Source organism: Harpegnathos saltator, unplaced genomic scaffold (assembly GCF_003227715.2).
Source record: "Harpegnathos saltator strain DR-91 unplaced genomic scaffold, Hsal_v8.6 scaffold126, whole genome shotgun sequence".
Taxonomy (NCBI): Eukaryota; Metazoa; Arthropoda; class Insecta; order Hymenoptera; family Formicidae; genus Harpegnathos; species Harpegnathos saltator.
In genome coordinates this window covers 322,762-345,869 of record NW_020229902.1, presented here as the reverse complement: position 1 = coordinate 345,869, position 23,108 = coordinate 322,762, and the positions used below count along the sequence as shown (strand labels likewise).

The window sequence follows — 23,108 nt, the reverse complement described above, 5'->3', positions numbered from 1 at the left end:
ACACACACACACACACACACACACACACACACACACATACACATATAATTTAACATGTATTATTTATGCTTTTATGTTTAAACTTTTTAATTTATGAAAGTTATTTTCGCGATAAATGTTTTTCACATTTTTGTGATGAATATTGTAATTTAAAGCGTATATTAATTACTGTTATTGTTAAATACAGCTTTCTATAATATACACAAAATTGAATCCGTTTCTTCTATAGATAAACTATGACAAATGTTATAAAAACGAAAATCATGGCAATGATATTTTTTTTTGTAATCTTATATCACGTTTCAAACTTAATTTTATATAGAAAAAACAGCAAAAAAGAACTACTTGCTGTTTTACACAAATATCTTTAAAAAAAAAAATGTAAGAATAAAAAGACAATGATATATTACTCGACTAGATGTATAAGTTTGATTGCTTGCGCTTGTATATCTTACAGTGAGAACATAATATAGTTTATGCCACAATGTATCACAGTTTGTAATTTATTCAGAGATCTCAGAAATCTTCAAGAATATTTTATAGTAGAATGTGATGGCACATATTTCTGATAATGATTGCTGTCACTTATTACTTGCCATGATAGTGATAACTATTTGCAACTAGCTACCGTTAATAAAATAAATTAATTCATAATGATATAATATTGCAAGGGTGTTGTGTCAGTAAGATTGTGAAGTTGATTCTTCCGACTGTGTATATGATATTTAGTAAAAGCATTTCACATGTGTGTATGATGAATGTATACGAAGTAAATGTTCATGATATTAACAGTCATTAAAAATTAATAGATTTTTTCTCATTCTATGCTTGTAACCGTTATCTGAATGATAACAAAGTAATATGGAATATTTTAATAACTCTGGCCTTCAATTTAATAATACTGCGTTGTGTAATAATATTGCATTGATATATGTACAAATATGTTCTTTCTATATAATGTAAGGACTTTGAGGATATCTTCTCTCTTTAATTCATACAGTTTACTATATGGCTAAGTTACATTCCGAAGAACAACTTAATTATTTCTTGCAACATAGTTGAGAATTTCATGTTTCTATACAGTAGGATTTGATCTTTTAACCAGTCTTATATGAGAAAAATGATATTCATTTTCATTAAATTGAGTATGTACAATAAACACTTATTTAAATAATATATAGCAGATGAAAAATATTATGTTCCTAACTATAATGTTATTGTGTGTATATTATGTGTACACAAGTTCTTAATAATAAATGAATACTTATATAAATATTTTGTTTTCAATATCTTATAAAATATATTTAAAAAGTATTAATGATAAGATTAGATCATATCTATTATATTGTTTAAAATGTATTGTTTAGAAATGACTTCCTTTTTAAAATACACATATTTTTTATATAAGTTATTCTTTTCATGTAAAAATGAAAACCGGAAGATAAGATTAACCAAGAAGCAGCTGTTATTTATTTAATACATATAATGAAAACCAACATTATCATTTTTAAAATTTAGAAATTCAAAATAAGATATTCTTTTAAATATGATTTATATGTAAATTATATATAGATATCAAGGTATACATAGCATATATATATGTACACATTCATACATCCAACATACATAATATACACACACATGTAAAATCTTTCTTGAAACTAACGCTTTATATGCTTCAATATTATTGTACAATTTATAATATATATTTCTCTAAAGAATGTTTGAAATTAGTAAATATGTCTCAAACATATAAATTTATAATAAATGTTACTGCAAGTTCTGTTGCATCTGTTGATTTTGTGCTTGCTGATCTTGTGCTTGCTGATCTTGTGCTTGTGCTTCCAATGTTGCTTGAGTTGTGCTTATTTCCTCCATTCTTCTACGTACCATCACAGGTTGTACTTCCATAAATACTTCCATTATCTTATGGTTAGCATGAATATATTTCTGTGCACAGTTGCTTATGCAGAAATCCTATAATTTCAAATAAATATTAGATCTGTCTTCAATAATATATATTCTCCATAAACTATCCATATATTTGATAAACTGTAAACTATTTATTTACTATTCTCTATAAACTATTCATTACTTCAATGAAGCTTACCTCATTAGCAGTAATTTCTCGAGTGAGAAAAGTATTAGCGCATCTCTTGAAACAAGTCTCAGATATTTGATTGTAGAGCAGGAGAAAATCTTTAAACTATTAAAAACAAATTTATTGAAAACTTATATTGTCACTTTAATACAGTATTGAATATGAATAAAACAATACAAAATATATAAAAAAACAGAATTATTTGAGTTTGTTTAAAAAATAATTATATATCAATAACTATATATTATATTATACATAATATTAATATTATACATTTACAATAATTATATACAATTGTAACAATTATATACATATCAATAAATATATAAAACAAAAATATACATTTCTCAGCTGATACATGTCCATGTTGATAGTTATATATTGTCAACACTTGACAACAAGTATGTATTTTCTTAACAGTCAATAAAAATTACATTTAATTTATTATGATACATTTTAATATACTACAAATGTAGCAAAAAAGCGTACAATGCGTACGAAGAGGTTATATTCCACACAAAAGCTGTGTTCCGTTATTCACTAGGCATTTTCCAGCTGATTATCTACAACATCTTCTTAGATAATTCGTAGCCAATAAAATGTTTTCATTCAATACAGCGTTTTTGCCAGAAAATGACTAGACAGTGGCCGTGTTCTAAAATTCATTGACAGTACTGAAAATATATAGTTTGTGTCACGCAAACTATAAATTTTCAGCGCTGCCAGTGAATTTTGGAACACGGCCAGTATTAAAAATTTATAGTTTACATGACACAAACTATATATTTTCAGTTCTGAATGCAGCGGTGAATATCAGACATGGCCAAAATGATACAAATGCATAGCATAAGCTCTTCCTGACCAATCAGCGACCAGGGAGAAGTTGCCTTGAATAAAATGTTTATGTTAATTTAATGTTTTTCCAAAAATGTAAATATTCACGCACTTCCGGTGATTATTTTATCGGTGATACCAAACAGAAGAAGGAGAGAGGTCACGGCCCACTTTTAGCCGAGTCTAGTGAGCCTCGAATAGGAGTCCGGTCAATCTTTAGTTTTGAAGCAAAATGGCGTCGATAGTTATAGATGCTTTGTTTGCTGTCACGACGTAAAGCTAAGAGATCATAACCTATATTTAGTTTTTATTAATCGTGTTTAGTTTATATTTATTTATTATAATACGTAAGTTTAAACATTATACATCTATAATATCTGTTACATCTGTTCTTTAATTGTATAATATTTGTGTAAACTGTCCACTTAATAGAAAATGACTGGTGTTGTGTTCCGGGATGCAAAAACAGCAGCAAGAAAGGTTTTTCACTAAAGCCAGCGGCACACGGTGCTTGTTTTCGTGCTGGATTGCTTGCTAGATGAAAATACTGCGTTCTGATTGGTGCATTTCCATCCATCTTCGGAAATGTACCAATCATAACGCAATATTTTTATCCAGCAAGCAACCAGCACGAAAACAAGCACCGTGTGCCACTGGCTTAAGACGATTTCCATGAACCCGGACCCATAGCCATTCCCATAACCCGGACCGAAAGCCGAAAGGCATTATGGATAACAAAAATTAATAGAAAAAATTGGGAACCTACGCCCAACTCACACATTTGTGAAGTAAGTATACACGATATATTTATTAATAAATGTAATATTAGATCTTGGTAAATTAGAAGATATTAAAAAAATTAATCTTAGAAGTGCAGCTTATGTTATATGTCGTGTAATCAGTACATGTTATATTATTCTTATATATATGTAACAGTTATATGATACTCGAATGTATGTTGATAGCAATAATATAAAATAGTACTTCATATAGGTTCATTTTTCTGAGGATATGTGGGAGAAACCTCGAATTGATGGAAAAAGAAAATTAAAATCCAATGCAATACCAACCATGTTTCTCAATATCCAACCAATAGAAGAAAACAAGGAATCTGCTCATATAGTACGTTGTTTTTTATTTCTTTGTATACTTTTCTTGCATATATAGAGAATTTGTAGAAAGATTATTTTTTAATAGAGTAATCATCTCGAAGATATTACAACTGTATTGGATACACCAATTGAAGCTTCAACAATACAAAGCTACAACATGGAGGGCACCCAATCAACAAGCATATCAGAGAATAATATAGTAACATTGGAATCTGCTTTATTGCAAATACAAACTTTAACAAAGAAATATAATGAAGCAAATGAGAAATTGGAAATCGCCGAAACAGTTGTCCGTAAAGCGAACAAGACCAAACGAAAGTTACTGCAACAAATAAGGCAATTAAAAAGTAAAAATAGATTAAGAACAGAGAAATCTGCGATTCTCAGATCCTCCGATTTACTTCGGAAAGTATTTAATAACTGTAATATTTATTATTTATTATTTATTATTATTTTTTATTGTCATTATTATTATTATTATTTAATATTTATTATTTTTCATTTATTATTTATTTTAACACCTGTAATTCCTCTTGAAGCTGAGATTGTTATTCGACGATACATATCTTATTTAAAGTCTGTTAATTGCTATTTGCTAAGTTTTTTTTTAAATAAAATGAAAGATGTAATGTGACATACTCAAGGACTGTCATAAAATTTCACATATAATTATGAAGCGATTATTCGATTTAGATTAAAAATCGAATGCCAGAAAGGTCGTTTAATCACACCAGTGTACAGTAGTACAACAATGGCACGACATTCGATTTTAAGATAAAATGTTGATATATTTTATAATTTATAGTTAATATAATTTATAGTTATATATTAAATATCTATGTAACAACAATAAATATGTGATATTAAAAACTTATTATTAATGCATTATTTTTTCTTTTAGTTATGTTATATTTTAATAATTAACATTTCTTTTGTAAATTAACTTGGAATTGTCATTTACAGCGGATCTATCTTTTATTTGGACATTTCGAAACTTAACTTGTGTTGTGAAAAAAACTTAACTGTTGTTGCGATTAGTCTTTTTCATAATATAAAAATGCAACATCGCATTGTAAAAATAATGTACTCGTTCACGAATTAAATTATCGCGCGCGTATGGTACTTGAAGGGAGAATATGATTGGTTCCGCCATTTTGCTTCAAAGCAGCTCTCAGCCAATTAAAATTGTGACCGATTGACCGGACTCCTATTCGAGGGTCACTAGGCTCGGCTAAAAGCGGCCCGTGACCTCTCTCCTTCTTCTCTCTGGTGGTACAGTTTTTATTATGGCCATGATATTCGTAAGAGGGCGCTAATGTACAGAGAGATTTCTCTGGTACGCTAAATCTCGTAAGACTAACAGTCTTCATTAGTATCTCGTCTGTGGTTATGATAAAAGATTGAATGTAGATGTTTGGTATATACCTTGTCCAGTTTAAGATATTTTGCTTCATCGTGTAAAGAAGATGAATCGTCATCCAAATACTGATTACAAAAATCGCAATGAGCCGCAAGTCGAATTAGAAAGTCAATATATTCTTCGTCTGCCACCGGTAATTATGTTCTTAATTTTGGTATATAATTTTAAATTTAGATTTAACCTAACCTATAAATATCAAATCAATTATTAGATATTAATGATTATAATTAATCACTTGTGTGTTTTTCGTTTAGGAACCTGCTAGAGTACTTAAGGAAACATTGAATAACGGTCTTTCTTTAAAAGATAGACTAACTATTAAGTTAGAAAATGACCTGCGTTACGGTGAGGTTAGGTTAGACCATTGGTTACTCCATGCTAAGGTCAATATAATTATATCATATGGATTATATATTTATACAATTTTTATAGCTATCTAACAAAATATGATATTGTTACTTAGGTAGTGGATTTACCAACAATTGTAGAATCTTTAAAAACTATTGATAACAAGAGCTTTTATAAGACTGCTGATATATGTCAAGTAAGATAAAATATATATAGCAAGAGGATAGAAAATATATGAATTGCTACATTTATATCGTATTATTTTTCTGTAAATCCTCATAGATGGTGATATGTAAAGAGGAAGATGATCATACTGCAACAGATGAAGAATCACCTGTTAAGCAAAAAAAGAAAGATCCAAATAAGGTTGACAAAAAGTTCCTCTGGCCTCATGGTATAACACCATCCACTAAAAATGTAAGGCGCAGAAGATTTAGGAAAACTTTGAAGAAAAAATATGTAGAAGCACCAGAAATTGAAAAGGAAGTTAAGCGTTTGTTACGAGTGGATAATGAAGCAGTTAATGTTAAATGGGAAGTAATATGTGAAGATGAGGACCAGACAAAACCAAGCAAAGTATCGTCGTCTGGTACAGTTAAAACCAAACGGGACAGTGTCAATGGAAATATGTCTCAAAGTCTGGATGTTGGTGTGTAATAATTTAAATGTTATTTGTAGAAACAAATTGATTTTCTATTTTTGTAATTTATATATCATGAACTATAATTTATATATCATGAATTATTTATTATTTCAGCTGAACATGATATATTTGGTGAACCTGTAAGCGACAGTGAAGACGATGATGAAGAGGCAAACATAAATGTAATGGAAGATGAGAACAGCCATCTCTCAGCAGATAGCAGAATTTCAGATTCCAATTCTATGCAAGCACCATATTCCGAAAGATCAAATAATAATGCGACAACGAGTAACGGATTAGTAACCGAGTTTAGCAAAGAGATGTTCCAAAATGATAATAATGGTGATGCAGAAACTGAAAAACAACAGGAAGAAGCTAGTACATCCAAAGTATCAAAATTAGATCAATTTCATTCGGAATATATTATTTCTGATAATTATACAGAATCACCATCAGTGTCTGTGTCTAAAGGTAATATTAATTAAATGCCTACATCCGAGAATGTAAATATAATTATCTGTCCCTTAAAAATTTCAGATTCCCTGCAGACGCGTCTCGCAACTCTTCATGCGGAACTGGCAGAGTTGCGACAGAGAAGACAACAACAAGAGATTGAGATAGCTAATATAGAGAATATTAAATTAAGACAGAGATTCCAAGAGATTTTAGATAATTTACTAACTCAAGAAATGCAGAAAGTGCAAGAGGTATATATGAAATTGATTTATATATATATATATATTATATATAACATTACATTGCGTTTTATATGAGTATCAGTTTCCATAAATATACATTTTATAATTTCAGATACAAGATCTAGAACTGGAATAGAATATGCAAAGAATATAAGAATATAATAGTAATTATCTGAAACATATGTATATAAATTTGACACATTACAAAATATGCCAAATCATATTTCTGTTACTATTTTGAAAAAAATTGAAACAGATATATATATATAATGTATTTTTTAATAAAATAAAATAAAAATAACCAGTTATAAAAAATAATTAAAAAATATTGATTACATCCTCTATTTGTTTAATCATAGTAATATCGCATGTCAATAGTATATTTTCATTGGCTAGTAGTTTGATTCAACATTAAATCAATTGGTCTTTTATGTTCAAATAAAACCATTAATTCTGATTTAAATATGTAAAATTGACAAAAAGTTGCAAACTCTATGATATATATTTTAAATTAGTTATAGTAATAGAGTTACAATAAAGTTAAATGATTACAAATTGACTTTTGTATATTATATGTTTTCATATTTTAACAATTTAAAACCATGCATAAGATTATAATTATAAAAATCATATTAAAGAATTAAATTTAAAAGACAATATATCTTATAACAATACATTACATGTATATTAACAATATACTTTCCTAACTATACATTTTATACACATTAGAGAAAGATAAATTATTGACATTCTTACTTTTATGAAGTTTACTTTTTAATTTGATGAAAAACAGTTGATTTATTCTAAGAGCTAAATCAGGTGCCATTATGATGATAAATATTTTCTGCCATACAACTGTGCCTTCTTCTCAAATCCTAAGGATTTAATAGGGGTGTTCAATTTGTAAAATGGATTCATGGAATACTGAAACAAAGAAGACTGCAATGAGTAAATAAACCAGAAAAGTTAAAATATATAATGTATCACAGAAGTAACAACTACCTTTATGTAAGTCTCGTACATTTCATTAAAGAAATTCTTAATTCCATCTTCATTTTTGCTATCGTGCACCATAACAAATCGAATGTGTGTTGCTGTCACAAATGCGCTAACAAACCATTGATTGAACTTATCTACAACTTTCAGATGCATGTTCGTTGTCTTCCATGTATGCTCATCCACGAGATCAAGTGCAGCATGAGCGATGAATTGATTTAAGTGGGAATGGTCCTCTTTCTGAAAAAATAAAGACACGTATTTAACGTAATTAACACGTATGTATATTAAAGCAGAAGCAGAATTTAATTTATAGAATTAACTAACCTTCGCATCTTTCCCGGCATTATTGAATTCTATCTCGAATAATGGATTATCGGCATGTCCGACGATCGCGAAATAATAGTTGGCAGTCATTACAGGGAACAATTAATCGTGTTATCACCGTATTCACATTGTAATATTAATTGACACTTACATCAATTTTTCGTACATGGCGTAGCCATATTGATGTACTCTCTCTCTCTCTCTCTCTCTCTCTTTCACTCTCTCTCTCTCTTTCTCTTTCACTCTCTCTCTCTCTCTCTCTCTCTCTTCCTATCTCTTCCCTCCTCTCTCTTTTGATCTTCTTTTTCTAAAGCGTCGTCTACAATGGCCGTAAGCAGTAAGAAGAAAGCATGAACAGTAAGAAATGGACCAACCACAGTTGATTATTTTTGTCATAATCGACTGTGATTGGTTTATTTCTTACCGCTTACGCTTACTTCTTACTGCTTACTGCCATTGTAGATGACGCTTTAAGGTCATTCTACAATACGTGTCGTAAGTTGTAAGCCGTAAGAACTGACCAATTATAACCGATTATTATAAGTTCTCCTTTAGATACTCCGTAGCCAATAAAATGATTCGTACAGCATCTGAAGATGAACTTAAGATATTCTTAAATAAAAAATTCAACTATGAATACCAGCTATAATGTAACTCAACGACAAGTTTACTCTCTACTGCATACTACTACAACCTCATTGTAGAATGACCTTAACAAGAAACTTGGACAAGATTTAACAAGTTGTAACTTTAATCAAAAATAATAATAATGAAATGATTCAATAGAGGCATTTTGAAGCTTGAAGTACTTAGTTATTATTTAGTTAAAGATCATAACATTACACTCGTTCATTACCAAAATGAATTGAATACGAAATGGAGATTGATTTACAAACATGTTTTTCAGTTGAGTTTTTATATGAAAATGTAAAATAAATATCTTAAATTTATTTTAAATAGAAAACTCTTCATAGTTTATTAATTGTCATATACTTGTCTGATTTCTACAAGTAATATTTATTTCAACGTTAAATAACTCAAGAAAAGAAAATCGCATTATAATCTATTGATCTATACACATTGAAGATATAATTACAATATTATAGAATCAGAAAATGCGGTTATAAAGTACAATCTTAATATAATGTAAGATTAAGCTTAATTAACGCAAGATTTTCATGTCGCTTCAGTCGGTCCCTAGCATCGACTAATGGCTCCTGCACACAGGACGCGGAAACGCTTGCCGCGCGGTGGAAGTTGGAGCGATCGCCAATCAATGTCCTGCTTTCCTCAAGAGCTGGAAGTTTATTACAGAATAGCGGCACGTTGATTGGCTATCGTGCGAATTTCCGCCGCGCGGCAAGCGTTTCCGCGTCCTGTGTGCAGGAGCCATAACTTTGGTTGGTTTTTAGTAAATAACTTGACAATGTTGGCCATTAATAACTAAACGATATTGACGATCAGTTGTTGAATAACGAAAAGTGGTAAACATTTTTTCTTTTTTGGTAGTAATATCAAATGAATTAATGAGTTAATTCAATGGAATGAGATCTTATGTTAAAAATCTATAAGTAAACCTAACCTATATGTTTGATTAATTTGATATAGTAATTATGACATGATAAAAGATTATAATTTTTTATATAATATATTATTATAATTATATAATAATATAATTTGTAATATATAGAGATGGAGAATTTAAGCACTTTAAAACTGTAATTCTTTTTTTATATTCTACTATTGAATAAGCTCCTTTTAAATAACTTTATAATTAAAAACCATCATTTTATTTCTTTTCTAGTATAAAATATGAAATACAAATATTAATTGTGTGTGCGTGTGTCTTATCTAACTATTTTATTTAACATATACTTTTGTGCACAGCAGCATGACCAAGATTGATTCTATGTATATCATGGCAGAACCTGAAAATACAGGCACAGTAGAGTGGACGCATCCCGATCAGGTGATGCAACTGCATCGTATGAAACTGAAGAAACGTGCTCTTCAAGCACGCATGAACAAAACCCGCAGTAACACAAATGATAATAATCAGACATCTTCTGAGAATTTGGATAAATTTAACTTTAGTGTACCACAACGCTTGTCTCAAAAACGCAAAAATCCTTTTGCGATTAATGAAACATGCAAGAAACAGAAGGAAGAAGTGTCAGCGGGTTTGGAAATCAGCAATGACAACACATTGTTTGAATTGTTCCATCTCAATGTCCAACAGAATAAGCAAACAATGGAATTATCCATGGACAGTTCTCTGTCATTTGCTAATGTTCTCTCAAAATTAGAATCCACTACGTATGCAGCCGACACGAATGTGCCAAAAGGTGAAAAGTACATTCCTATTGATTGGACATTGAAGACTAAAATGAGGTTTATGTCTCCGAAACCTTTCCCATGGAATGGAAAGCTAAAAACAAGTGAGGAAGCATCAGGTACCACAGGATTTGTTAGGTGTCTGAATATTGGAGAACAGGAGACTACATTGGACACAAGTCCGAATGCGAGGTGAGAATTTAACGATTGATCTGATCGTCGCTTTCCTCCAATTTGCCAAATGACTCTTTATGAATATTTGCCTCATAGATTTCACCAATGCTGTTTGATATGGCAGCATCCGTCGCTACCATGGTTGGAACTATTCCCTCGTTCCGCTGGCAAAGTGAGCGCTAATCTTGCGAATAACATATCAATAGCGAACAACCAGTGTATGAAGGACGCGCTGCACAGAGAGTGGTGCGACAGTTTCAGGTCCCTGTTCCACTTGTTGCGTGCGAGACAGTGCCCCTATTTCTACGTGTGTGCGAACACATTTACAGCGCTCTTTCGCGCCGCCGGCATCTGCGGATTATCGGAGATCCACGCACTCCTCACGCCTACGACACGCGGATTCCGTCAGGCACTGAAGCAAGAAGGTGAGCAAGTGGTCCGGTGTGATCCGATTTGATACACCTGCGCGCTCGTACACAAATAACGATGTCAATACTTCTCAGAAATAGAATACTCTATGCCTCTGAGAAAGGATTACAAGAGACGATCCGGAACGACTGATTGTGATAGCAGCACTGCGGACATCGGTTTATCGGTTGAAGGAATGACGAATCACCGAGAGGAGGGCGAAGATTACGAAGAGCAGGACGAGGACGAGGCTCAAGACGCGTGGCTCGAGAGTTTAGGTGTGGAGAACTCTGAGATCCGAAAGATCAATTATTCTCAGGTATGCAGTCACGCTGTCGAACTCGAATAAGTTTACCATCCGTCAATCTGTTCTAACATCGCGTATTTCAGACAAGGATGACGCTGGAGAAGGAGAGCGAGGGGGACAACATGAGGCAGTCTCTGGTATTCGTGAAAGGTGTAGAGGCGCAGGCGTTATTTAACTTTCTGATTAACTGCAAGTCGGCTACCGCGACAGTTGGCGCATTAGCTGGCGTTCCTCCTACACTCTTGGCGCCGACGGCCTTTCACGGTGCTTCGTTAAAACCGCTCAAGGTAATGTGTCGCTTGAGAGATGCATCTTTGCCTCTCTCATAACAGCAGCAGCAGCTACTACCGCTGCATCAGCATCAACGGTAATCGTGAATTCTTCTTTCACCGTTGTAGGTTCGAGAAAGCGTTGTGCGCGTTGAGAACGACCGATATCACTCCCTCGAGCTGAGAGGACCTCTCTTGCCGCACGTGTTGCCTTCGCTCTGCCATCTGATGGAATCCAGTCAGTTGGAGCAGTACTCAGCGAGCTGCGCGCAGTTGACGACGACCACTTCGTTCTCCGCGGCGAAACACGGCGCTGGTATGCGGGTGGTTTAAAATTGGAGACGACAAATCGAATGTAACGTGAATGTAAACGTCTGGTTTTCCGTAGGCGAAGCGACCGTCACCGAAAGAGAGGATCACAATGCCGCGAAGATGCTGCCTAATATCTTCGGGCAAGAAAACCTGAGCGACTGTGGATTCAACAAGGAGTTGTTGAAGCATTTTTGCAATCCCGATCCAAATAGAATAGAGGTTTTAGAAAGTTTCAAGTTCCTCAATGGATTATACACGTGGTCGTGATGATAGTTTGCGCGTGTCAATTTGGGAAAGAAATACGCGTTTAGGTCCACGTTGGTACGTATAACGATTGAAGTAATGAGAGGTGATACGCATTTCGTTGAAAATAGAAATGGAATCAAATACACTCCAAGTGGTGCCTCTCTCTCTCGTTCGAGTCTTTCATGAGTATCTCGCGCAACGCAACAGTGTAATGTAATCGAAACTTCTTGAAATATATACGAGGCTTTTGCGAGTAACTTGGAATACGGCACACTTAAAAGCGGGGACACGTACTGTGCTATATCTGTAAGAGGCTGTAAAATACGATTGATTGTAATATACTTTCATAAAGTTCCGATTAGATTTCGCGTCGAATCCTCTTCACAAGCTAAGTGCTAAATGAGACTAATGATATCTGGAAAGCGCTATTCATACAATTACGCTATTTATATAATAATCGCTAGCGACTTGTAAAGTCTTGCCTGATAAAGAGATTAATCACGCGGAGCTTTAATGAAAGACATTCGATGCGATGGCACTACATGTAGTGTGAGGACTGCGATGAAATTTGCATTCGTATTTCTTATTGTAATTTAATGCGAAACGCATGTGCTCTCGAATGCAAAGTACGAGCCACCGAGCGGGCGAGTATTATCGACTCTAGGTAACAGCGCTTTCATCCAAGCGGATGTAAACAGCAACTGTTTACTCCGGCGATAATTCTGTAGATTTACAACAAAATTTACGCCATTTTGTAAATATCGTCATATCTTGACCTCTGTCACTTTTTACATATATTACATGTGAGAAAAATAAATTATTATTTTTACTACGATTGCATTACCGTGTGTGTGTGTGTGTGTGTGTGTGTGTGTGTGTGTGCACGCGCGCCATTCGACGACAACGTCGAAGAAAGAAAGAAAGAAAGAAAGAAAGACGGAAGTGTGAAGTCACGGTGCGGTCAAGCCAACTTTTCATTCCCCACTCGGCGCGATCGCACAGTGCTTTCGATTTTGGAGAAAAAGACGCGGTTGTCGGCTTCGTCGCCGGCAAAACTCGCGAGAGCTCGTCTGTCGAAATAAATCGCACGCGGTAACAATATCTCCACGCCAAGGAGAACCGTCCGAGAACACGGGGACAAGGTAGGTGGGGTCCATCCGATGGCGGATGGACTGCCCCTAAAAATAACGAATCGATATTCGCCCGCTGCCCCGAAATCAGTCGCCGGACTCGCCGGGTCACCGAGACGGAGTCGTCTCTACAAAAAAATCAATTCATTCGCCGAATCGGCCCGTGCGATCGACGTGCGCGTATTCTTTTTGCGCTTTGAAGCACAAAGTCCAACCGGAACGATCGCGGATGCGGCGCGTCGTCGTCACCGCCGCCGCCGCCTTTCTGCACGCGCATCGCATCGCATCGCGAGCGCGAGACGCTGGCGTTTAACGCACCGCGATCGCATAATATAATATTCACACCGGCGATGCTGCAGAGCAAGCAGAGGAGAGACCTGCTCTCGCCGCGACGACGGCATTGACGGATGCGTCGTTCGCTCGACGATGCATATCGCACAGATGCACCGCTCGCGCGGCCGCGTGAATGCACGCCCGCGACGTAATCGTTTACATGCGAGGAGATTACGTCAGTGGCTCGTCGTATTGCGACACTACGCGCACCGAGGCGGTTTCGCGTTCCCAAGGTCTCCCGCTAAAGCAGTTCGAGTTGTCGGACGAGCGAGCGTGCGAACGAGCGACGCGCCCGCGCCTTCCAGCCGCCACTTGCTTCCGCAAAGCGAATCACGTCGTTTTTCGCCCTCGAGCCAGTCGTTTCGGATATCTTATCGCTCACGACAAAAGCGGGATTTAGTAATACGGGGAGTATTTCGGTCGCCTGCTAGGCGGCCGATCGAAAATGGGAGCGCCGCTTGACCGAGTACGCAAGATAACGCGCGCCATTAACGATTTGCATTTTTCGCTAAGATTTACGCGTAGCTAGATATTTGTTTCTTGCGAGGGAACGAGAGAGAGAGAGAGAGAGAGAGAGAGAACGAGGGGGATTCAAAGACATTCCGGAATGATGACACTTTAATTACATCCATTAATTTAATGGTTTGCTGATTAGTAGATAATTTGACGATGATTACACGAGTTCGTCTATGGACAATATCTCAGCGTTTAAACTCTTCGCGGTATTTAGAATTCTGAGAATACTGCAATTAAAAACAAACTACATATAGAGCTTGGCCTTTTTTCCTCCAAGGTGCGGACATATTGTCGGCAGACTCAGATATCTCGTTATTCCGCATCGCCCCACGCAAATTCGATGCTATATTATAATCGCCGTGCATCATCGAAATGTCAACAGTCATCGATATATCGCGTGTATCGCCGCGCCGATTTATACGCGGAGTTACTCCCGAGTACCACTTCTCGAGTACCCCCGCGGGAAGACGCGGTGTCGGGAAGAGGGTTGCGCGAAGGGAAGGAAATAAAAAAAATAACTCGATCGCGTAGCTGTAGGAGAAAAGCGCGTTGTTCTCGCCTGGCGAGAGGCAACCCCTCGTATAGGCGAGGATTCAGGGTGGATAAAGTCGCTGGGTACGCCGGGCGTTGGTAAGGCACCCGCGACGCGAAGGGGGCCGCACAAGGGGGGAGAGCTCGTGGTGTGGTGCGCGCGCGAGAGAGAGAGAGAGAGAGAGAGAGAGAGAGAGAGAGAGAGAGAGGAGAGAGAGAGAGACGTACGGCACGCGAACGGAGACTATACGATTCGGCGGGACAGAGATGAACGACGCTGAAATCGAGGCTCGCGGCGGACGCGAGAAAAAGAGGGAAGGTCGGAGAGACAGAGAGGGAGCGAGATGATCTCTCCCCGTGGTACGCCGCACATATACACCTACACGCATCATGCGACGCACACAACACAACCGTATAACACACACACACATGTACACAATCGTGTAGAATGCGATAGTGTGCGTGCGCGTGTGCGTGCGCGGGGGGTTTCGAGAGGCCGGCCAGCACACGACGACGCATCGACGACGACGACTACGTCGACGGTGTACACGACTACCACTACGACACCGCGTGGGGGTTGCACGAAGACCCCCTGGTGGGGTTCTGGCTGCCGACCCTACAGTCCCCCTACAGCTGGAAATGATATCAGTCGCGACTCGGTCGAGGGAGCCCCAGCACGTCGTACCGTCGTCGTACCGCCGTCGTGCCATCGCCGCCACCGCCGTCGTCGTCGTCGTCGTCGTCGTCGTCGTCGTCGTCGTCGTCGTCGTCGTCGTCGTCGTCATCGTCATCGTCATCGTCATCATCATCATCGCCGTCGTCATCGTCATCGTTGTCGTGCCCCTCGCGTAATCTTTTTCGATACGAGAATTCGCCCCTCCAAAGCGGGAGTATACCGCGCGCCGCCTCTGGCCGCCGCCACCGCCACCGCGCCGCCTTCGTCGTCGCGCCAACACTTCCTCTCTCTACGCCTGCAACTAGTGAGGCCTACTGGCCCATCTATAATATCCATCGGGCCGTCTCTACCAAGCACGAAGAGAGGGAAAGGTGAGACATCCGAGGGGACTTGAGAGAGAGAGAGAGCGGGACAGGTTCATACGGATGGAGCAGTAGAACAGTCTTCGGGGTGGCCGAAACGTTCGTTACCCCGTAGTCGTCGGCTTCCTCGCGACCTCGCGGTCGCGAGTCGAAACGAGGGCGAGAGGAGTCGGGGGACGAGGCACATTTCCACGGGCACACGAGTACGTGGCAGAGGTAAGAACGGAGGCCGCGCCTTCCTTCAGCTACATCGTTCCCCCCGGAGCGCGCGTTTCCACGGCGCGGAGCGGTGCGACGTCGACGTCGAGACGCGGATATTAATAGAGCCTCGGCGAAGCGCCGGGGTACCGAGCGCGAGGCGACGCGACACGACGCGGCGCCGCGCCGCGCCGCGCCGCGCCGCGCCGCGTCGCGTCGCGTCGCGTCGCTCCGCGTTAGCACGCGAAGAGGAGCGCGCGCGACGTCGCGTCGTTTCCTCGCGGCGGCTGACTGATGCGCTCACGCATTCCTGGACGCGGTAGTCACGTGCAAACCCGATCTCGCTCGGCGCTTTTCCGCTCCTCGTCGTCGTCGTCGTCGTCGTGTTATCCGCGCATCGGCCTGATACGCGAATCGCACGTGAGCGATGCGCTACCAGCGCGCCCACGCGCGACGCGCGCCGCGCCGCGATTCCTCATCCTCTCGGCAAGTTTTCGTCGGAGAATTGCCGCCGCGAGTATCCCCGACGTCGGCGGAAATACCCGCATAACCCGAGCGCGTCTCTCGCTTCGTCGCGGTCGACGCGAAACGCCTGCGGCGCTGAACGACCGGCAGCGACGTCGACTTGGGTATCACGATCGTGATCGTCGAGCGCGAAATGCCTGCCTGCCTGCCTGCCTGCGAAATGAAACGACCATCGGGCGATTTTCCCGTCGTTGATTTATTCGCAGCGCGGATAAATCGCGTCCCGGGACTTGCCCTCGTCGACGTACGAGACTCGTCGTGGCTTTTTCCGCGAATAAATAATATCGTCGCGACGTCGACTCGTATGGATGGCTTCCGCCTGGAAATGGCGCGATTCGATTTCCCCGTTGACTCGCTAAAACACGCTTGGCGGAATTCGTCCTGCGGCTGTACGATATTGAGGAAGAAAGGAAGGAGGGAAAAAGGGTGCGTTTGGTCCGTGCGGGATCCCTTGGAAATGCGTGGGGGGGTCCACCAACAAAATTATGGATCGAGGCAACTCGAGGGCTTACGTCTGCGCATGCCGCTACCGTCGCCGCCACCGCCGTCGTCGTCGTCGTCGTCGTCGTCGTCGTCGTCGTCGTCGTCGTCGTCGTCGTCGTCGCCGTCGCCGTTGCGTCGCCGTCGTCGTCGTCGTCGACGTTGTCGACGACATTTAGCCTAGCTGAACACGCATATACACATATACGCACACACGTAGGTACGCAAGCTGCCGTGCAAGCTCTCCTAGGTAACTTCCTGCGGAATCCCTCTCTCGTGCGCGCAACACGCTCTCCGCGAGTTCATCAACAAACCAACGGCCGCGCGACACCCCGAGCACGACGACTCGCGAGCATTTGACTATGAACGTCAAGTCCTCGTGCCGTAGCACTATTTTCGACCCGGTCGACCGGGGTTATCGGGACGCGCGAGTATGTTTATAATCGCCGAGAAATCGAGTAGTCACACATATCGACTAGCCGGGTTTTAGAAGATCGCGAAGCATACTTGATGAGGCTCTAAGGAAGCAAGAGAGAGAGAGAGAGAGAGAGAGAGAGAGAGAGAGAGAGAGAGAGAGAGAGAGGGGGAGAGAGACAAGAAACGATTTCGAGGACGATTTCCGCGACGACGAGCAGATGAGGGGGTGAAGCGCAGCCGTTGTTGGCGCGTCGAGTCTTCTGACCCACTTCGGCCTCTTCTGAGCGACGCGAACGAGAGCCGAGAACGAAAAGAAAACATCCTTCCGGGGGTGAGGTCGCGCGCGGCAAACGGAAGGACGTTGAGAAACTGCCGAGACGCGCGGTCGATCGAACGCGTCCGCGGGATTCCGTGCCGCAGGTGTCAAGTGCGTCCGGGTCCGAGATTGCAGATTGCACGCTGAGATCCTCTCTCTCACCGCGGATCCCCTTGTCGTGACAGTGACACAAGCAAGAGACGAATAAAAAAGAGGTATTCTTTCAAGGTGAGCCCGTGTGCTCTCTCTCTCTCTCTCTCTCTCCTTTCCTCTCGTGCGACGCGCTAATCACCGTCGCGATTTAATAACGTGCAAAACGACGGAGTCGCGATATGCTGCCGATCAGTGGGGGAAGACGGACGCGCGAATAGTGGCGGGCATCTCGGCGTGTCGCGTACGAGCGCGGAATAATTGCGCGGAACGTGTCAATTAAAGCGACATGACGCGGCGCGGCGTGGCGCGTCGCCACGCGACGTGATTATTTCACTCGTGTGACGCAACGATTATTAGCGGATTATTGCGGGAAACGATACTCGGTGTACTTCGTTCCACGCACGCGGACGCGACGACGTTGTCATTCGCCGCTTCAGCGGCGCTCGCAGCGCGTTCTGTCGTTTCTTCTCTCTTCGCTGTGCTTTTGGTTTCCATTCCTTACTTGTGACTTGCGAATCGCGCGAAGCCGCGCGGCCGCCCGGCGCACTCGGACACGCGAGATGAACAACGCGACATGCGACGCGAGATGCGCGAGATTGCACGTTTCGTCATCCGCGCGACAGCATGAACGCCACGGTCGTAAACTCGGTCGTTTCAGGAACACGCTGATACTCGACAGAAACATGGGCGAGAAGACGTTCAATCTCATGTGGAACAATCATCTGGCGAACCTGTCGGGTCTGTTCGAGACGCTCTACAAGAGCGGCTCTTTGACGGATGTGACTCTCGCCTGCCAGGGCGGCATGCTGAGGGCTCACCGGCTGGTCCTGGCAGCGTGCAGCCCTTACTTCGAGAGGGTCTTCAAGGAGCACTATGGGGAACAGCCGATTCTTATTTTGAAAGGTACGGACGCCTCGAAGCTGAAGTCGACTTGGCGCCTGTTGGCCGGAGAGCGATTTAGTGATTGGCGGGCAAGCTGAAAAATCTCGTGAAAGTCGACGAAAAATTACGAGAACTCGACGACCTCGATCGACGAGTCTCAGTTCGAGGGAAGAATATATCCAATTTTAATACGTGCGTCTCGCATTTGCCGTTCAGGAGTCACCATCGAAGAGATGGAGTGCCTGCTGGACTTTATGTACAGAGGCTCCATCGACGTGGTGGAGGAGCATCTGCCGTCGCTCATCAAGACCGCGACCGACCTGGAGATCCGCGGTCTCTCCGGTGAACATAAGAACCAGCAGGAGAACAATTGTGGCCCGTACGCGAGGGTCGAGGCGCGCATGCAACGGTGTCACATCGAGACCAGGGTACACACCACCGAGTACATCAAGGAGCCGTCGGTGATACCGTTCTTGCCGAACTCCAACGTCGACGTGATAGAAGATCACATCAAAGTGGAGGAGATTGAGGTGGAGGACGATCCGATGGTGATGGACGGCCACGAGGACAGCTTCGACGAGCTTCCGCAAACCACGGAGACACAAATCGTAAGCGCATATTGTCCGTTAATTCACGGCTGCTTGTATCATTTACTTGTGCCGTGACAGTGGCATTTTGCGAAACTCCGTTTTATATTACGCTCAACATTTCACAATCCCGTTGGGTGTTTCCGTCTGCCGTCCCGGCACGGGCGAGAAGCGATCGCGTCCTTCGCCTTGGCTCGGCGGCCTGACTTTACGACAACACTTTTCAGAAGCATATATCACTTCCGATGTTCAAGCGAGAGACCAGATTCAGAGGACAGAAGAGGGTGTCTGTAGGCCGTGCGACGCGGAACACTGACCCGCTCGAGTTGAGGTCGAAGTGCTCCTCGCGGGACTCCAGCTGCGAGGATTCCCCGAAGATTGTCAAATGCGAGCCTGGCTACGACGATACCGCAGACGTCGCGACATCGAATGCGCAACAACAGGTGAGATATTATTATATATAAAAAGTATCATTAAATTATGTTTAAAATACATAATCATGTAAATGATATAATTCAATACAAATCATATAATCGTATGAAATGATGTAAAATTATATAAAATAATTTTATATAATAATAATAATAATAATAATAAGAATTAACAATAATACTGTCGAACATAACGTACCATGCAATTGGAAGACGCTTTCTTTCAACAGTCGATTCGTTATTTCGTAGGAGACGTCGAAGAACACGGAGGAGCCGTTGAAGCCGGCAGTGAAGAGGAAGCTGGAGATATTGAAGAAAGCGGTTAGAGACGGCAAAGAGTCGAGGATGATGAATTCCGACCGGACTCAACACAAACCCTTCTCCTGCGACCTTTGCACACTGGCGTTCACGAGGGCGTCGCACTTGGCGAGGCACAGGAGGGTGCATACGGGCGAGCGACCGTTCGCCTGCAGTATCTGCCCGCGAATGTTCGCCAGACAGGACAAGCTGAAGCAACATCTGGACTCGCACTTGCAGTGGCCGAAGAGGAAGGGCGCTCAGACGGCGTCCGCATTGCCGACGAAGAACAAACGTGGTAGACCGCGTAAGGTAGCGACAATCGGTTGGTCGGACAGGGAATAGTTCAAACTCGCACGGTTGAACTTTCTTACGAGAAAGTCAATCGGGAGAAAGAGAGAGAGAGAGAGAGAGAGAGAGAGAGAGAGAGAGAGAGAGAGAGAGAGAGAGAGAGAGGGAGAGAGAGAGAGAGAGAGAGAGTCAGGTTTACGAGTTTACCGTTGTGTGTCTTTCAGGTTAATATACAGTCGTCGGCGATGGAGGAGATCCTCAAGTTCGGCGAGTTCAGCTCGCTGTTGGACAAGTCGCACTCCGCCAATTCCACGAACAAACATGAAAACTCCGCGAGCACCGAGGATGGCGAGCGCAAGAGGAAAGAAGCACGTCGGGACGAGGACGACTTGTCACACAAGGAGAAGGACAATTACGGTTGCCAGGTCGAGAACGGCCAGGACATTGTTTAATAGACTCCTCTCGTTCTCCCTTTTTCTCTCGGTCCCTTTCTCTTTCTCTCTATCGCCACTTGGATTTAAATATAACATATTTTTCTATGCACTACTGCGTGTAACGAAGATCAATTCCGCCGCGAGGAAGGAAGGAAGGAACTATTAACTGTCGAGCTTCTTCGAAAGATCGTAATATTCTATGTCTGAGTCTGTATATCTGTCTCGATTCGATAGGGTTTTTTATAATCTCGTGCCGATCGCGTGTACAGCAGGTAGGGAAGGAAAACGAAGAATACGAAGAAATACATTCTTCCCGGAATTTATGCTCGAGAAAAGGACGAGAGTCCTGCAGATACCTTCCCCGCTTTGCTCGTTGTACGCGCTCGCGTCGAGAGAGAAAGAGCACTCGCGTCGCTTTTATCGCGAATCGTTTAACGTAAGTACCTGAGATATCGACTACTAACGTTACTACCATACCAAAGCGCACGAGCCTCCAAAGAAGTGTAACGAGTGGTGGTGAAAGAAGTGGTGGAGAGGAGGTCGATCGCGCATCGACTCGATGCAAGGTCGGGCGTTGATCGATTGGGAAAATTTCGGTCCGCTAAAACACTAAAATTAAGAAGAACGTAACACGATCGTTTCGATCGATCGCTTTGATTCAATTCATTATGCGCTGATCAGTGATTCGAATTTTATCAATCGATTGAACTACAATTATGCATGTGTGTGTGTGTAACGGTCGATTAATTATGATTATTGATTCATCAGCTTAATGAATGAAGCAAGGTCTCTCTCTCGATCGATCAGTGGCCGACATTGACTCGACACGAACGCGTCGTCACCGATCGGCGTCATTAGCGTCGAGCGTTAAGATTAGTGAAGGGATACCTACGCTACAAATGATCGACCAAATGATATATATACGCGTGAATGCGGCCTGACTTTCACTGTAGACGGTCTCTCTCGATGCGTATCGTTGCCGTAGTCCGATAGCGCGATGTGATTTCCGCCGACACAATAATGTCTCTCGGGCGCGACTTGCGGCTCGCGGATTCGCACGCGGAACGCGGCGCGATAACGAGCGTATGATAAGACGCGGAAACTTCCGCGCCGTTATCGCGCGCGAGGTCTCGCTCGTTCGCGACAGGAAAACGAGCAGCGCCGTTTTCGCCACGCGGCGTTTCATCCACGGTGACGGTACATCCGATACAGCGTGAGTCACGCCTCTACGTAGCCAAGTAATATTTTGTCATACGCGCGAGACTGTAACACACGTCAAGTACAAATGTCCGAAAAAAATGTTAGCCTATTATTGTGCGTATGTAACACTCCGCCGTGCGGCGACGGCGTCAACTTGTACGGGGGGCCTAGTCGGTCCTCCCCGCCCCCTCCCCCCATGTGTGTCCCGCGCGCGACGTGTGTTTCTCGACCACACGCGAGACGCATGTCGGCGTGCTTTTACGCCGATTTTCGCGATTCTCGCTGCGCCGACTGCTTTTCCGGGACGGACGCTCGCGAATTCGCGCTCGTCTCTCATCGACATCGTGTGTGTCAGTGTCCTCATAAAATTGGTTATTGTTGTATCGATCATCGGTTGTTGTTTTATATATTTTGCGTTTTCTGTTTTGTTTGGACATGTATAGCTGTTGTGTGCTCGATCTCACGGGCGGGCGGAAGCTGTCTTGCGGAAGCGCGCCTCTCGCGAACGTATCTTTCTATCTTTCTTTTTTTTTTTCTCCACGGCGACGTGCAATTTTTTACAGTGATATTACCGCGCTCCGGCGGTCACTGAACGTGCGGCGAGGTAACGAGAGGAAGGTTCATATCTTACAGTCTATATAGTGTGTAGCGCGTGTAAATAAATTTTCAAATGAGGAAAAGAAGAGCGCTCACTCTCTGTCTCTCTCTCTCTCTCTCTCCCGCTTCTCACGCGCATCCGCGTCCGTGAGTTCGCATTCCCGGTGAATTCGAATAGCGGCTCCGTTATATCAATATACGACCCTGTCGTATCTGTCGTCCC

General features: G+C 41.8%; 6 protein-coding genes across 12 annotated transcripts; 4 read left to right on the top strand and 2 right to left on the bottom strand.

The window, feature by feature from the left end:
* Window positions 1-1,651: 1,651 nt before the first annotated feature.
* Window positions 1,652-2,609, bottom strand: LOC105187527 (mitochondrial import inner membrane translocase subunit Tim10 B). Its single transcript, XM_011148379.3, has 3 exons — window positions 2,444-2,609; window positions 2,111-2,206; window positions 1,652-1,977 (listed from the first exon to the last, which is right to left on the bottom strand). The coding sequence occupies exons 1-3, from the start codon at window positions 2,465-2,467 to the stop codon at window positions 1,771-1,773; spliced, it is 327 nt and encodes a 108-aa protein (XP_011146681.1). The 5' UTR covers window positions 2,468-2,609; the 3' UTR covers window positions 1,652-1,770.
* A 993-nt stretch (window positions 2,610-3,602) lies between these two features.
* On the top strand, window positions 3,603-4,841 carry LOC105187564 (uncharacterized). Its single transcript, XM_025306577.1, has 3 exons — window positions 3,603-3,723; window positions 3,929-4,057; window positions 4,133-4,841. Exons 2-3 carry the CDS (start codon window positions 3,947-3,949, stop codon window positions 4,679-4,681), a joined length of 660 nt encoding a protein of 219 aa, XP_025162362.1. The 5' UTR covers window positions 3,603-3,723; window positions 3,929-3,946; the 3' UTR covers window positions 4,682-4,841.
* Window positions 4,842-5,417: 576 nt separating this feature from the next.
* Window positions 5,418-7,385, top strand: Taf7 (TATA-box binding protein associated factor 7). The gene is made up of 7 exons (XM_011148378.3): window positions 5,418-5,600; window positions 5,722-5,850; window positions 5,931-6,011; window positions 6,098-6,464; window positions 6,573-6,929; window positions 6,996-7,165; window positions 7,269-7,385. The coding sequence occupies exons 1-7, from the start codon at window positions 5,514-5,516 to the stop codon at window positions 7,290-7,292; spliced, it is 1,215 nt and encodes a 404-aa protein (XP_011146680.1). The 5' UTR covers window positions 5,418-5,513; the 3' UTR covers window positions 7,293-7,385.
* A 486-nt stretch (window positions 7,386-7,871) lies between these two features.
* On the bottom strand, window positions 7,872-8,683 carry Trs20 (trafficking protein particle complex subunit 2). The gene is made up of 3 exons (XM_011148376.3): window positions 8,480-8,683; window positions 8,159-8,392; window positions 7,872-8,080 (listed from the first exon to the last, which is right to left on the bottom strand). The coding sequence occupies exons 1-3, from the start codon at window positions 8,567-8,569 to the stop codon at window positions 7,982-7,984; spliced, it is 423 nt and encodes a 140-aa protein (XP_011146678.1). The 5' UTR covers window positions 8,570-8,683; the 3' UTR covers window positions 7,872-7,981.
* Window positions 8,684-9,731: 1,048 nt separating this feature from the next.
* Window positions 9,732-13,361, top strand: hd (humpty dumpty). 2 transcript variants are annotated; one of them, XM_011148375.2, is made up of 7 exons: window positions 9,732-9,963; window positions 10,370-11,005; window positions 11,084-11,412; window positions 11,491-11,714; window positions 11,786-11,989; window positions 12,101-12,287; window positions 12,360-13,361. In XM_011148375.2, the coding sequence occupies exons 2-7, from the start codon at window positions 10,371-10,373 to the stop codon at window positions 12,548-12,550; spliced, it is 1,770 nt and encodes a 589-aa protein (XP_011146677.1). In that variant the 5' UTR covers window positions 9,732-9,963; window position 10,370; the 3' UTR covers window positions 12,551-13,361. The 2 variants fall into 2 exon arrangements, with proteins under 2 accessions (XP_011146677.1, XP_011146676.1); XM_011148374.2 differs by having other exon boundaries at window positions 10,367-11,005.
* Window positions 13,362-15,809: 2,448 nt separating this feature from the next.
* Window positions 15,810-22,822, top strand: LOC105187522 (zinc finger protein 624). 6 transcript variants are annotated; one of them, XM_019843350.2, is made up of 6 exons: window positions 15,810-16,293; window positions 18,825-19,069; window positions 19,265-19,656; window positions 19,890-20,078; window positions 20,316-20,675; window positions 20,879-22,822. In XM_019843350.2, the coding sequence occupies exons 2-6, from the start codon at window positions 18,850-18,852 to the stop codon at window positions 21,104-21,106; spliced, it is 1,389 nt and encodes a 462-aa protein (XP_019698909.2). In that variant the 5' UTR covers window positions 15,810-16,293; window positions 18,825-18,849; the 3' UTR covers window positions 21,107-22,822. The 6 variants fall into 6 exon arrangements, with proteins under 6 accessions (XP_019698909.2, XP_011146674.1, XP_025162553.1 ...); XM_011148372.3 differs by having other exon boundaries at window positions 19,863-20,078; XM_025306768.1 differs by lacking the exon at window positions 15,810-16,293 and adding an exon at window positions 17,392-17,496 and having other exon boundaries at window positions 19,863-20,078.
* The last annotated feature ends 286 nt before the right edge of the window (window positions 22,823-23,108 follow it).